General features: G+C 38.9%; 2 protein-coding genes across 2 annotated transcripts; both read right to left on the bottom strand.

Moving 5' to 3' along the window:
• Positions 1–3,876: 3,876 nt before the first annotated feature.
• On the bottom strand, positions 3,877–6,866 carry LOC131982107 (heterogeneous nuclear ribonucleoprotein A0-like). The gene has a single exon (XM_059346675.1). It carries the CDS (start codon positions 5,469–5,471, stop codon positions 4,542–4,544), a length of 930 nt encoding a protein of 309 aa, XP_059202658.1. The 5' UTR covers positions 5,472–6,866; the 3' UTR covers positions 3,877–4,541.
• A 3,290-nt stretch (positions 6,867–10,156) lies between these two features.
• On the bottom strand, positions 10,157–13,085 carry LOC131982108 (heterogeneous nuclear ribonucleoprotein A0-like). The gene is made up of 2 exons (XM_059346676.1): positions 11,946–13,085; positions 10,157–10,540 (listed from the first exon to the last, which is right to left on the bottom strand). Exon 1 carries the CDS (start codon positions 13,016–13,018, stop codon positions 12,116–12,118), a length of 903 nt encoding a protein of 300 aa, XP_059202659.1. The 5' UTR covers positions 13,019–13,085; the 3' UTR covers positions 10,157–10,540; positions 11,946–12,115.
• Between the last annotated feature and the right edge of the window lie 1,448 nt (positions 13,086–14,533).

Raw genomic sequence — 14,533 nt, forward strand, 5'->3', positions numbered from 1 at the left:
ATTAAATGTTTATTCATTATATTTATTTCATACAGGCTATTATGGAGGCCATAATTACTAAATAAAACACTCCATAAATAAATATTAATATTAATCAGGTGTATTATCATGGAGGCCGGCTCTATGCAGGGGCAAGAGCGGACTGAGCCCCCTTAAATAAATGTCTTGCCCCCTCAAATCAAAATTTTAGAAGTTGAGAAAGCACATTTTAATATACTCACAAAATTAATATACATTACAATTTGACAAAATGATCTGCAGTAACGGAAAAATCCAAAACGATACACGTTGATTGTTGGTTGAAGTCTGGATGAAGGGTGTTTTATTTTATTTTATTCATTTATTTTATTTTTACTTTTCAGTTTCCCCCCCTGAGGAATCCACTTCTCCAGGTTGGGGTTTGACACATAGATCCCTTTCAATGAAGAAAGCATTGTTACTATAAGCACAGAAAAAAAGTGCTGGAGCATGATGTGTACACGTGATGCCCCCTTCACATTTCTGACTGCCCCCTCATATATGCTGCCTAGAACCGGCCTTGATTATCATTCCATTGCTCAATATAAATGCTTTTCTCTGTGTAATGCAATTTCAACTGTTGATTCTATCTATATTGTATATGTATATGTTAAGTAAATGTTAAGTATCTATATTGCATTGGTTAAGTCATGGTCGCCTAATGGTTAAGTCATGGTCACCTAATTTAATTTAATTTTAAAAATGAAGGAAAAAAATGCTCTTCTTCTTTAACGTATAGCACTCCTGTAGTGATTACAGTTGGCTCTTAAACGTTATGTACTTACTTGATTCCTGTGGTCTAAGGCTAGTACCATCAGGTTGATTGCACTTATTTTAAGTCGCTTTGGACAAAAGTGTCAGCCAAATGACATGCAATGTAATGTATATGTTGTTTCTAATTTTATATTCCTTCTTGTTTAAGGTGTTAACTATCTTCTCAAAACGTTATTAATTAATCTCTTCCAAACATATCACAATGAAAACCACAATTTACAGAGGATTTTGTCTGAAAACAAAGTTATTCCAACTTTATGGCCGACCATGTACTGTCTTGTTTTTCTTGTTAATATCACTTGTTTCTATTTATTATTGTATTGATGCTTCTTTCTACTTTTGTTACAGACTTTTTTGCTGCTGTAACACTGGAAATCTCCCCGTTGTGAAACTAATAAAAGAATATCTTATCTTAGTACATTAGTACATTTACAATTTTGAGGTACTGTACTTGAGTATTTCCACATATGTGACTTTTTACTTCTACTCCATTACATTTTAAGGCACATATTGTACTTTTTACTCCATTACATTTAGCTTCAAGCTTTACTTACTAGTTACTTTTCAAGTCAAGATTGAAAATAAAGAAATATGCCTAATAAGTACTTTTGTACTTTTATTTAAGTATGTCTTGAATTTCAGTGTGGTATAAGTACTTTTACTTTAGTAAGGGATCCCACTACTTCTTCCACTACTTAACTACTTTTAATAATTTCCCTATTTTTTAAATTTCTTGTGTATTTTACTTTTCTTTTGTCCCAGTGACCATGGAAAATGAGCTCTCTCTTTCTTCAATAACATTGCACAAGACACAATTTGCACATTTTATACTTTATTCCCTCTCTACACCATTTAAAAACAATAATAACAATAACAAGCACACTTGTCTAATGTGGCCTTTATAGTATTTAATCATGTGTATATAATAATTTAGTAGTAGTAGTTTAGTATATTTATTGTGTAGTGTTGTGTAATTGTAGTATATACTTTATGGAACAAGACTAAAGCTAAGATGTTGCACTTTTAGTGTATCCAAAGACTGAGGGTGCAATGTGTGTGTTTATTTTGTAAAAACAATTCAAATAGGATGCACAATACTGTTGTCAAAACTCTTTATTGTGGGCGATATTAAGAATGCAACGCCACATTTTTTTCTCTCAAAATCAACATGATTTCACCACTTTACACTTTTGCAAAGACTCAGATGAAAACACTGGTAGATAGTCATTACAAAAGGGAACTGCAGTCAATGTGTATTCAAGGCTGAAAAATGAACCGGGCTATGTGAGCCTCAGACTCCGAGGGGCCTAAAAAAATAAAGTTCACTGAATGTCAATTGGATTTAGTAATTTGATTAATTGCTAATTTGTTCTAAGATTAGCACCACAAACTACAATATAAATTAAAGCAGAATGAACATTACAAGCTCATGTATCAGCAATGGCTTGAATTATTCTAAAAACGATGTATGAGTATTTTCTGACTGATTGTACTGGTTGGTTTGGTTTTCATGAAAATTTGGAGGCAAAAAAAACCCCCATACACTTTGTGTTGTAGACTGGGATCAGTTAGGCCACAACAGCAATTTTTTGAACTTGCCTCCTAACAAGTGAATCCAGCCAACATCCTGAAGCAGCATCCGTAAACTAGTCTCAAGTTACGTCAACAGAGTTTGATGCTGCAATGAAAAATGAAAGATGCACATGCATTATGTAGTTATTGGTTTGTTGTGGACATTTTCTTCCTTTATTCTCAGCTGGAAAGACAGGGAAGGTGCATCACATCAGCCCAGTTAATAGATCTTTACACTGGTTTCCTGTGTGTTAAAGAATTGTTTTTAAAACTTCTCTGATTTGCTTCTTAGGAGCCACTGAGGACCGCAATACTTAATGAGCAAAACTTACTGGACACGGAGAAGCAGCATCCAGCTTTCGTGCACCACAAATCAGAAACAGACTAAACTTGTGATCTGAAACAACTCAGTTCTTTCCAATATGTTATCATTTGTGTTCAATTTTAGCCAACTTATTTAATACTTTTATCCGTGTCATTTTTGTATTGCCTTTTTGTTCCTCATATTGTGCATTACCATAATTGCCAATATGTGTTGTTTACCACACTTTTTTGGAATGCTATTCATATTAACCTGTTTTCCTTGTGTAAATTAGACAGAAAAGTCTAAGAAGTGATGATACACTAAAGTGCAAGTCTTTGGTCAGATTAAAGAAAATTAAGCCATAAACATCCACAATGTATCAGAATGTAGTGATATATACCTACATTTCCAACAGAAAGCCTTGCTCTAGAGAATAGCTGTTTTTATTCAGAGAAACAGGGCCAGAGTGAGAGCTCACACTTTTTTTCTCCTGCCAGCATGCCAACTGTTTCCATAAAATCAGTCTTCTATGGGAACTCAACATACATCCCATCTACAATACCTTATGCCATTCAGACTGCAGCTATATGCATACATAAGGGATTTGCTAAGACATGCATGTTAAGCCCAGTAGGACCTAATCAAATGAAGTTTTACTGAAATGACCAATTGACTGCATGTGTATGGGTTTATAATCTAATCTAAACACTTTATGGGATTTTTCACTTTCCTTAAAACAGGCTACAAAAGTGCATCTGCACAATATGCAAGATATAAATAAAATAATCAATAAAGCCACAACACAATCACTGCTGTCCACACCATGTGCATCCATGTGGACAATAATGCATTTCAGTGGATTTAAATCTTCAAAAGTGGAGTTATTGCCTATTTTCTCAATGTATTAATATTTTTCACACTTTATTCTCCAAGGATGTGCAATCAGAGGATCAAGTCAGCTAAAAAGGTGTGTTTTTTGGTGTTTCACACAATCAGCTTGTTGTATGAAGTAAACGGTATAAAATGGCCGTTGAGCTGAAAATGCATTGCACGCAATTTACGGGCAATACTCCCTCCTGGTGGTCGGTTTTTGAACTCAATTCATTAGGTAAAAAGTAGTAATCTTAATATATTCAACTCCAACTATCGCATCTAAATGCTGCTGATTTGTAACCTGCATGATTTTAAATTAAGACTACGAGATTAGATAGATTTTCAAAACATTAAAAACTTTAATAAAAGCAGAACCAAACATAGGGGTGAACTGAACACATGGATTTTTGAAAACAGTTTTTAATCTAACAAAGCCTGTAATGGGACGGGTAAAAAAAGAGAAAATTAATTTACACATAAAACAGTCCGTGACATTTCTCCAGAAAAATACTTTGTCACGAAAGTGTTTTAGATCAAGAAACTCAAGCAATCGAGTCCCATGCTGCCCGACACTGCCACCAACATGACTTAAAACCCTGAGTTCATGATGCAAAAATAACAGACACATCTGGCTGGATTGCAAGACAAAACAAACTCGATTCGGAGTTGAAAAGCAGTGACTGACATTGATAAACGGCTTTACAAATGGTTCAAAGCAAGTCTTTCCCAACATAACAAAAGTACAATTCAATAATTCACAATTCTTAGTAGTAAAGTCCATAATGTGTGGAATAAGGGGGACAGATGGGGTCCGGGTAGGAGGGGGTGGGAGCCAGGATCCGGAGGACAGTCTCATTCATTCCGTGTGGGTGATGGGCACTGCTCCCTCAACTGAGCTCAACAAAGACCCCTCACCCTGTGTGTGTGTTGTGTGTATGTGCATGTGTGTGTAAATTCAAGTTCGCTGTAATCAGAATTTGCCCATGAACACAAAAAGCCCTTAATAGCCGCCACCACCGAATCCGCCGCCGCCGCCCCCCCTGCCGTAGCCACCGCCTCCACCTCCTCTGTTGTAGGGACCCCCGCTCCTGTAGGAGTAGTTGCCCTTCACTGCACCATAGCTGGATTGCTGATGTCCGTAGCCATCACCAAAGTCACCACCATTGCTGTACCCGGACCCCATCTGGCCCTCGTAGCCTCCCTCGTCGTACCCCCCATACCCCCCGTATCCTCCGCCACCGCCGCCGCCACCGTTGTTGTAACCCCCGCCATAGCCGTATCCACCCCCGTAAGTACTGCTGCCGCCGCCGTAGCCTCCCCCGTAGCCGCCGCCTCCTCTTCCGCCGCCATAGTTCTGCATCCCCCTTCCTCGTCCTCTCCCGCGGCCGCCGACGGAGATCTCCTGCTTGCTCAGGGCCTTCTTCACCTCCACCTTGTTCCCGTTGATGGTGTGGTACTTGGTGAGTACCGCTTTGGTGGCGGAGTCGGTGTCCTCGAAGAAGACAAAGCCGAAGCCTCGCTTCCTGCCGGTCTGCTTGTCGGAGATGATCTCGGCCTTCTCCACCACGCCGTACTGGGAGAAGTACTCGGAGAGGTTCTCCGCCTCGATGTGGTCTTTCACGCCGCCGACGAAAATCTTCTTCACGTTTGCGATGATGTCCGGGTTGTTGGCGTCCTCCCGTGCGATGGCTCTCTTCAGCTCCACGTTGTTGCCATCGACGACATGTGGCTTAGCCGCCATTGCTGCGTCGGCCTCCTCCGTTGAGGAGTAGGTGATAAAGCCGAAACAGCGGGACCGGCCGAGGTGCTGGTTCATGACCACAACGCAGTCGGTGAGTACGCCGAACTGCTCGAAGTAGGCGCGGACGCCATCGGACGTGGTCTCCACGTTCAGGCCGCCGACAAACAGCTTGCTACCGTTCGCCGTCATGATTGAATTTCTTTCTGAGGATGGTATGCCGAAACCGTCCCTCTTCTTCTTCTTCTTCAATGAGCAACGTCAGGGCGGGCCGTTTGACTCACCGGTCTTCGTAAGACGTAGCGGCCGCTGATTGGCCATCTTGAATAAATCACCGCTCTCATTGGCTCGCAGGGTAGTCACGTTGTTGCTGCATTCATGTGCTGTCGGAAAATCGTAAGTTCAATTACTGAGGAGAAAGAAAGTGTGGATTTCAACCTTTGTGGTCGTTCCGTTTTGTTGTAAGACAGTAAAACACATTAATAAAGCCACATTCCGATTATTTCCCCTATTCCTTCGTTCTTTGAAAATAAATAAGTGGCAGTGTTCATCCACAAACCACAGCAAAAATAATGCCTTCTGAAAATAACAGCCATCGCGATTTCCTCGTGGTTAAGCTCTCACGTTCCTTAAATACACCAGAATAGGTCATTTTACTACTAGATCACAAAAATATCAGAATTTAAACTAACTATTATTAATTTATATTTTTTCATTTTAGGGTTATCTCAAAATAATATCGAATATATATGGTCTACAATGTGACTTAATCTTTCTTCTTGTTTTACTGAAATACCAATAATCTTGAATAACAAATACATTTTTTTACCCATACCATAAGGGTAAAATCTCATATATAAATACATACAAAGTAATCTATATATCTGTTATTGTAATAACTTGTATTGGATCCAGATAAGTGGTCACACTGGTGTTGAACCCATAGTAAAATATACAGACACAACAAACACTGCCAACAATAATTCAAATTAACATTTTGGGTTTCTTTGATGACCAGTGCTGATTTGGATGATTCTTGCTATTTTATGTACAAAATTTAAATTGCTCATGGTACTCGGTATGGTATGTTTAACATATGTGCTGCTGCTGTATGGCTTTGAACATAACTGCTGTCTCTTTAAATCCTGTCTGCATTGTGAGTTTCGTGAGCAGGGCTTTATGTCTCAGATCTACGCTTTAAGGTTGTGAAATCAAATTATTTTAATGTTTAAACTACAGTTAAATTAACTTAGAGACATCAAACTTAACACAAATTTGCCTCAACAAGCTTCACAACACAACTCTATCCTTCGATTTTGATAGGTCAAAACTCCCTTTCATGGGGGAAAAAAAATGGAGGAAACATCCGGAAGAGCCCATGAGGTTGTACCTTTCTTCCAGGACAAATAAAAAAGGTTCACCGGCTTCAACTTTACCATAACGTACACTTGTTAATTATTGATTTCATACAAGGAGAACTGGGCACACTGCTCTATAACCCATAATAAAAATCTTATAAAAGAAGCACCAATATATTAGAAGTTTTTGATGATTCAATGGGATCATTTAAAAGTTTAGGTACATGGCTTTGGTTCGCTGAAGTCTTTTCAGTAAGTGAAACTTGTTTCTCAACCACCCCCTCCCTTTCCCCAGGTTGCACGGTAAAGACTATTCACAGTGCTTCTCCAACAAAGAATCTACAGAACATTAATGCCTGTAGCCACATGCCCATTTTGAGCAACTATCATCTGTAATAGCTGCCACTAGCGGTTTCTGCAGTTTGTTTAAAAACAGATTGCCACAAGCAAAGCTGCAGTATCAGTTTTGGGAAACCATCCAACTTTTAAACCAGGTCATCATGTTTTGTTCTTGTCAGTTATTTTAAATTTAGCACTACAATCGGCTCCTGATCTTTGATTTGTCCGACACCCAGTTTTCTAAACTACAAACTAAAAAGGTACCCTGTGGAGTTGGTTGGCTGTGGAGCAGTTTTGCTTATCCTGTGCCCATGCATGTGATGCCCACTTCTGCCAATGCTTTCACACTATTCCACTGACCTTTAGGTGAGCCACAAACAAAGACACGCTGGTAAACATGGATATAAACAGTCCAGGATGTAATATACTTTTAAGAATCGGTTTGAAATGTATTTAAACACTTTAGTTCAACCTCAAGAGCACACACACTGCCTTTTAGTGACTAACAGTAAATGTGAAAATTACTTTTATACAAAAAAACTCCACAGGGCTCTATTCTTGTGCAACTGAGGTGCAATTTAAGCCATGTAACACCCATCACAAGGAAATCTTTAGAAATCCTTTGGCTTCACTCAAAGCGTTACCACAGGCCAGCCAAAGCTCTCATACCAGCACCAAAATTGGATTGGGCAAGTTTTTGGGCATGTGACAGTACTCAAAAGACCTCAGAGTAAAAAACTGGTTGAAAGAAACGTGAATACATCCACCAGTTTCCAAGCCTTACCGCCTCTGAAAACCTCTGACAGAATGAAAATAATCAGTTCGACCACCAGTTCACAATCTTATTTTCATCCCTTCATGACAGGAATCATGAGGGGAGACATGCAAACCAAACTCGCCTCAGTGTAAATAAGTAAGATAACAAGTCTCTTGGTGTATAAAAATATATAATTTATTGTAGATTCATAAAAGGCAATGACCAGCATAACAGATGTTTTCTTTTCCTACGGGGTGATCAGTAATCGTCAAGCACCATAACCCTATAAAAAGGTAAGAGAACAAAAGTAAAGTTTACATTTCTATCGCCATGTCAAGTATCATTTAAACACAGTATTGTTGTCACACATAACACAGCAAGTTATGCGTCACACCAAGTCTCCTGAACCATGACAGTACATCGGACAGGACTTCTTTAGACAAATGGCCTTTCATCCAAGTCAATAAACTGGGGAATGACTTCTGTAATGAAACTATTAAGATTTCACTTATTTAATCAGGTTAAGGCTAAGAAATAGTGTACATTAACAGCATCAATAGCTGTTTTTAATGTATCTAATTGCATTGTTTGTGTTTTTACAATAAAGGCACCACTGCTAAAACATGGTCATTCTGTTCGATGTAATGTTTGTTCATCAAGATGCTCAATTTAACAGCATCCTTTAGACAAAATAAAAACGCTTAGACCTTAATACACACATAATACATTGTCTTAAAGGTATACATGAACATTTGTCTAGCAGACTTTAAGACCTAAAAAATATAAACCTGACAAAACCTCACAGTAGAGTCTTTTGAACTTTGCTAATATTGTCATTTTAGAAAATATGCGGCTTCCAATTTGATAAAATAAAAATGAATCCACTTCCACAATTTCCCTCCCCAAGAAATTTTCTCTGGAAGAATATAGATGATTTTTGTTATACCTAATCATAAGTGAAAAAGTAAGTGCTTTACAGTTATTTGCTGTAGAGACTGTGGAGCGACTTTTGCAGATTATGTTCAGGTTATTTGGGTGAAGCAGCTTTAATTTAATTTTATATTTTTTAAATTTGATTTCTCGTTTCATTTAATATTATGAACCCTATTTGAAGCATGAAGAAAAATACTATTCATTTTATAAGGAGCGAGAACTCTGATTGTAGCAATGGGTCATTAAGCCCTTTTTTCCCCAAAGACTATTATTTCTATTGTCAACTATTACCTCCCTTTTTCATCCAATTAACTATGGAAAAAGCAATATTCTGCAAATTTAACTGTATATTGATTTGTTACCTTTTAACCTTGTTTGCCAACTGCCCTTTACACACTAAATTGCAACATAGTTCAAGCTAGTTACAAGTAATATTCTGCAAATGAAATTAGAAAAATACATTTGCACTAAACCTGGTTTAATACATAAAAATCAAAATGTCATAACCGATGTTATATTTAGTGATAAAGCCATACTTATTGGGAATCTGTTACATTTTCAGGTGGGCAAGGATTGACATAATTTGCCATTAATGTTATACCTCATTTCATTATTTCAAATGTATTAAACTTTCAGGTAAATTGATATTAAGCACTTAACTGTGTAGATCACGAACATGTTTTCAGAAGGCTGACAGGTATCAAAGTTTCAAATACTTATACAAAAAATACCCATCAATCAGTTTTGAAGACAATAACCCACCTGAAGGTATATCATTACAATAGTCTGACCATTTTTTTTTTTACTTTTGATTAAGTTAAGTGCAAATGTTATGATTTCAATCCTTGATTTGAATCCTTACTGCATTGACCCTGTCTGTCAATGAAACTTCAGAAATATCAAGTTGAATACAGTATTGTGAAAACTGTTTCGATCCCTCAATGTTTTAAAGTAACATTGCAACTTACAGACATCTTGTAAGGTTTGAGTGCAGCATCTTCTACATCAGATCCTCTACTTCCTGTTCAAGTTTAGTGAAAGACACGTGGCTGTGCAGGCATGCGACTTCCCTGCCTCAAGTCTGTAGACAAATGTTCACCAACACAAGCATTTAAGCCTCCGGGGTCTATTTTATTGCATTTTTAAAACCATGTGCAAAATGACTGAAGCCATCCACATCTTATGAACACATATCATGGGAGGAGGAAAGCGAATACCTGTAAATATTAAAATTGTACACCCAAATATGTATTTCCTTCCATCTATTAGTTTAAGGTTTTCTCCCAAACTGGAAAAGTCACCCATATTGTGACCAATCTCACAGACCTTTATAGAGTATAAAAACACTGTAGACTTATATATTCAAACATTTTATTTTGAAAACCACAGTGCCCAAAGTGCACATCATCTCTCCCAGGTCACCATCAGCACTTTAGTCTTAAATTAATCTGAGAAATCAAGAGAGGATTAGAGAAAGAAAACGAAACACCTTTAACATAAAATTGTACTTTTAATGATAATCCAAAAAGTTCTAGGCTCTTAAAAAAACAACAATTATAACTCATGAATATCACATTGCAGGTCCATCATTAATAAGCAGTGCTGGTCATTGGGAAAGAACATTTGTGATTACACTGGGGCACTGTGTTCCAAAACTTTATAACCCATCAAATCTTAAATAAAACCTTTCAGAATAAAAGCCCTTTATAATGCCTTTTTAAAAAAAAAAAGGCATTTAGACCACACTTTGGAATCCTTTTGAAAACTGAATTCACCTGAGGGGGAGAAGGCACAACAACTCTCCGGTCCCCCGTCCGTGTGGAGACACACACCCCGTCCTTTTTTTCAGGGGTGATGTGGTCCCAGGTAGCAACCTGGAGGAGATGGGAGAGAAACAGAGTGAGAGACTGGACAGAGCAATGTTTCCTGGAAGAGACACCAATTTACTCGTTCCAATATTTCATTTAAATGGTGGAACAAAACTTGGGTCCCCTTCCACCCACTTAAAAGTTCATTCAAAGATCCAATTAAGTAAACCCCCCTTCTTTTTGTTCTTATTTTAAGATTAGCTATAAGACGCATTGAGCTATGATTAAAGTGTCAGTTACGTTAAGATTAAATAATGGCACACTTGTGCACCATCTCAAAGATATTCCATACATGGTTGACCAACACAGAGTGAAGACAGGTTGATTTACATACCTAGTTTGCTGGATGTGGATATCCTAAAGAGATATTTCAGACTCCTATCACAATCGACCCCAGGTAATCAACAGGGTCCTGATGTAGCCTACAAACAAACTGCTACGGCTATTATGGCTGGGATAGCATACTGGAATACGAGTAAGAACACCTAATAGGAAGTAGGAATAATCAAAGATAAATATCAGAGCCCTCATGTTACATAAATGTATTCAAATGTGTGAAAAGAGAAATATAAGTCATTAGCAGTGTCTAAAAACCACATAAAACAAAAGGTCAAACCCTACAAAGCCTACATGCATTGGCTGTGGGTAGACTACATTCTGTAACCATTTCACCCACCTGAGTTAAAGGAATAAACTGTAGGAAAGATGCCATGTAACTAAAGATGAGGTCACTTATAAAACCTGTGGATGAACTTGAAGCCTGGTTAAATAATAAGTAAAATAACTAAGCTAAGTGGTATAACGTTTTATTTAAAATGAACATACATAAAGCATACCAAAGTGTTTTAACAGTAGGTTTTGTTCTCCATGACATGAAAGTATACAATATACATTAGATATTGCTACAGGGAATGAAAAATGAACAATAATTAGACTGAAACTAGTACTATGCGTGAGGAGTTTGAGTACAGTATGGGGGAGGAAACAAGGAAACTGGATCCTGCAGTATCACGTTCCCGTCTTTTGCTGAATGACCATACAAGTTGGATGTTATCAGTATAACAAGCTATGAAATCCAAAACCACAAAAAAAAACATGCTTTCTCATCCTCATACATTGAAAATCACACTAAGTTTTACTCCAGGAAACAAAAATAATCTAATTGCTTAAAATGCAAATATTAGGATAATCAGCAAAACAATCCTACATCGAAATTTGCAAAAACAACGAGTGAACGCAAATAAAAAATAAAATTCAACTCTAAACGACAACTACACGCGTGTGCGTGGATACAGAATAAAAAAAAAAGGAGCACTGTTATGTTTTATTCTTCATTTTTTAACGTGTCCTAGTTGAACGGCAACAACAGCTGCTCGTTATAATCAGGCTTTGCGGGAAGTGACCTTCCTACCTGTTTGGGTTTTTGAGGTCTGATGATTAGGGGGTCTCTGTGTCCGTATCTCTGCCATGGTTGGATTTCACGGCAGACGCCCCGTTTTTGAATTTGATTTTTGCGTCCAAATCCTGGCTGGAGGTAATTTATGGCAGAGGATGGGGGTGGTTGATTTCTGCAGACTCATTTCAGTAGCCGCCGCCATAGCCGCCCCTCGGGTAGCCACCGCCGCCACCTCCTCTGTTGTAGGGAGCAGCGCTCCTCTGGCCGCCGAAGGGAGGACCTTTCATGGGGCCGTAGCCAGAAGACTGCTGCCCGTAGCCGCTGCCAAAGTCGTTGTAGCCGTTTCCACCGCCATAGCCACTTCCCTGGTCTCCGTAACCACCCCCATATGGTCCGCCGCCATACCCTCCGTAGCCTCCGCCGCAGTTGTAGCCTCCGCCATTTCCGTAGTTGTAGTTTCCGCCGTAGTCCCTGCCGCCGTAGCCATTTTGATTGCCTCTCATGCCTCTGCCAGGTCTGCCCCTCGACGGCATACCGCTCCTGTTGGCCGCCTGCATCTCCTGCTTGGTCAGGGCTTTCTTCACCTCCACTTTGTGTCCGTTAACGGTGTGAAACTTCACCACGACCGCTTTATCGGCCGCATCGTGGTCGGTGAAGTAAACAAAGCCGAAGCCCCTCTTCTTCCCGGTCTCCTTCTCCGAGATGACTTCGGCCTTCTCGATCTGGCCGTACTGGGAGAAGTACTCGCTCAGGTGCTCCTCCTCGATGTCGTCTTTCAGACCGCCGACGAAGATCTTCTTTACCTTAGCCAGGGCCTCGGGCTTGTTGGCGTCTTCCCTCGCCACGGCCCGCTTCACCTCGACCGCGTTGCCGTCGACGGTGTGAGGCCTCGCCGCCATTGCAGCGTCGGCCTCCTCCGGCGTGGAGTAGGTCACAAAGCCGAAGCAGCGGGACCGCTGCAGCTGCTTGTTCACCACCACCACGCAGTCGGTGAGAGAGCCGTGCTGCTCGAAATGCTTGCGCAGGCCATCGTCGTCGGTGTCCACGTTGAGACCGCCGACAAAAAGTTTGCAAAGCTGGTCAGACATGTTTGAAGTAGGACAGGCTAGTTAACGTCTAACTGCGCTGATCTCAAAATGGTGGAGCAGTACGTACGCAGCTGTATTTATACCGGACAGGCTGTGACGACACAGCAGCTCGAGCGTCCGTTACACCCCCTCCTGTCCGTTATTCTTTCTTTTGTCTGAAAAAAAAAACCCCATTTATTTCAGTTTCATTCCAATCCAAACATTAGGCTTTATATACATATTACCAATGTATCATTTCAGATGGGAGCCTCACGGTTTAATTGTATCATTTATTGTTAACTAATACCCTCTTCCGGTCCGGTTTTCTTTCTTCTGTGGGACAAAAGACTCGCCCCAGTTCCGTTGAAGACGCATTTAACGACGCTATAAAATACATATCGCCACACTGTTAAAATAATCGTCTATGTCATTTTTTGTCAAAATTGTTTTTTTTTGCCTAAATCATCTCATGACGCCGACCATCTATGGTAAAATCGCCTACATCCTCAGTTGATTAGATCATGTGATTTTACCCCTTTAAGATCATTACTTCTTTGACAATTTGCCACATTCATAGGCATCAGATAAAAACCCAGCAAAAAAGAGCTAGAGGGAGATTGTTTAGTTATCAATTTAGTTTATCAGTGTTTTATTGTTGACACTAATATTTGTAACACTTTACTCTAAGGTGTCTACATGAGCGTGTCATAAACATGACATGGGATGTGTCATGAACATTAATGACACTTTGAAGTAACATTAATGCTCATGATACTTGTCATGTCATGTTTCTGACAGGCTTGTGTGACTCTTATATAGACACCTTCAAAATAAAGTGTGATTTACACACAGTGTTATTACTATACCAATAGCCATCCTTTGTTACATCCTTTTTGAGTGAAATGATCAATAAATGTCATATGTTACACTTTTGGTGAATTTTTTTGTGTTTCCTGCAAAACTTGAAAAAAATGACTTAGGTGATTATTTTAAGGGTGACGATATAAAATATGATTATTATATATAAAAATATATATATATATAAAAATAAATATAAAAAATTATATGATGATGACCCCCAGTATCACCGCCAGTTAAATAGTCACAATGACATGCATTGGCATGTCATTGTGACAAATCGATCAAATGCAGCTTTTCATATATTTACAGCCTACATATGGCATACTAAAACCATAAAAAATATAAATGTATACATTTAGGAATGGCAAAATCAGTGGCTTTCTCTCTGCATGCTGTATTCATCTGCTTTGTCAAAACACGAAGCATACGACGAGTAAATAAAACACTCCTCATTAAGGGTCAACACGTTTTGTTTTCACCAAAATTAAATGTGTGAATACATTGAGCTGAGCCAGTGGTTTTATGATTGTAAAGCCTATGGCACTGAGAAATGTGTGCTGGTATCAGTAAATATCAGTATATGTATAAGCAATTGTAGCCTGGTAATGTTATAAGTGGACTGAGTTAAAATGTTCCAATGTAAGTAGATTCGAAGTTTATAGTAGTAAGTGAAAA

The sequence above is a fragment of the Centropristis striata genome, chromosome 12 (genome assembly GCF_030273125.1).
Source record: "Centropristis striata isolate RG_2023a ecotype Rhode Island chromosome 12, C.striata_1.0, whole genome shotgun sequence".
NCBI lineage: Eukaryota > Metazoa > Chordata > Actinopteri > Perciformes > Serranidae > Centropristis > Centropristis striata.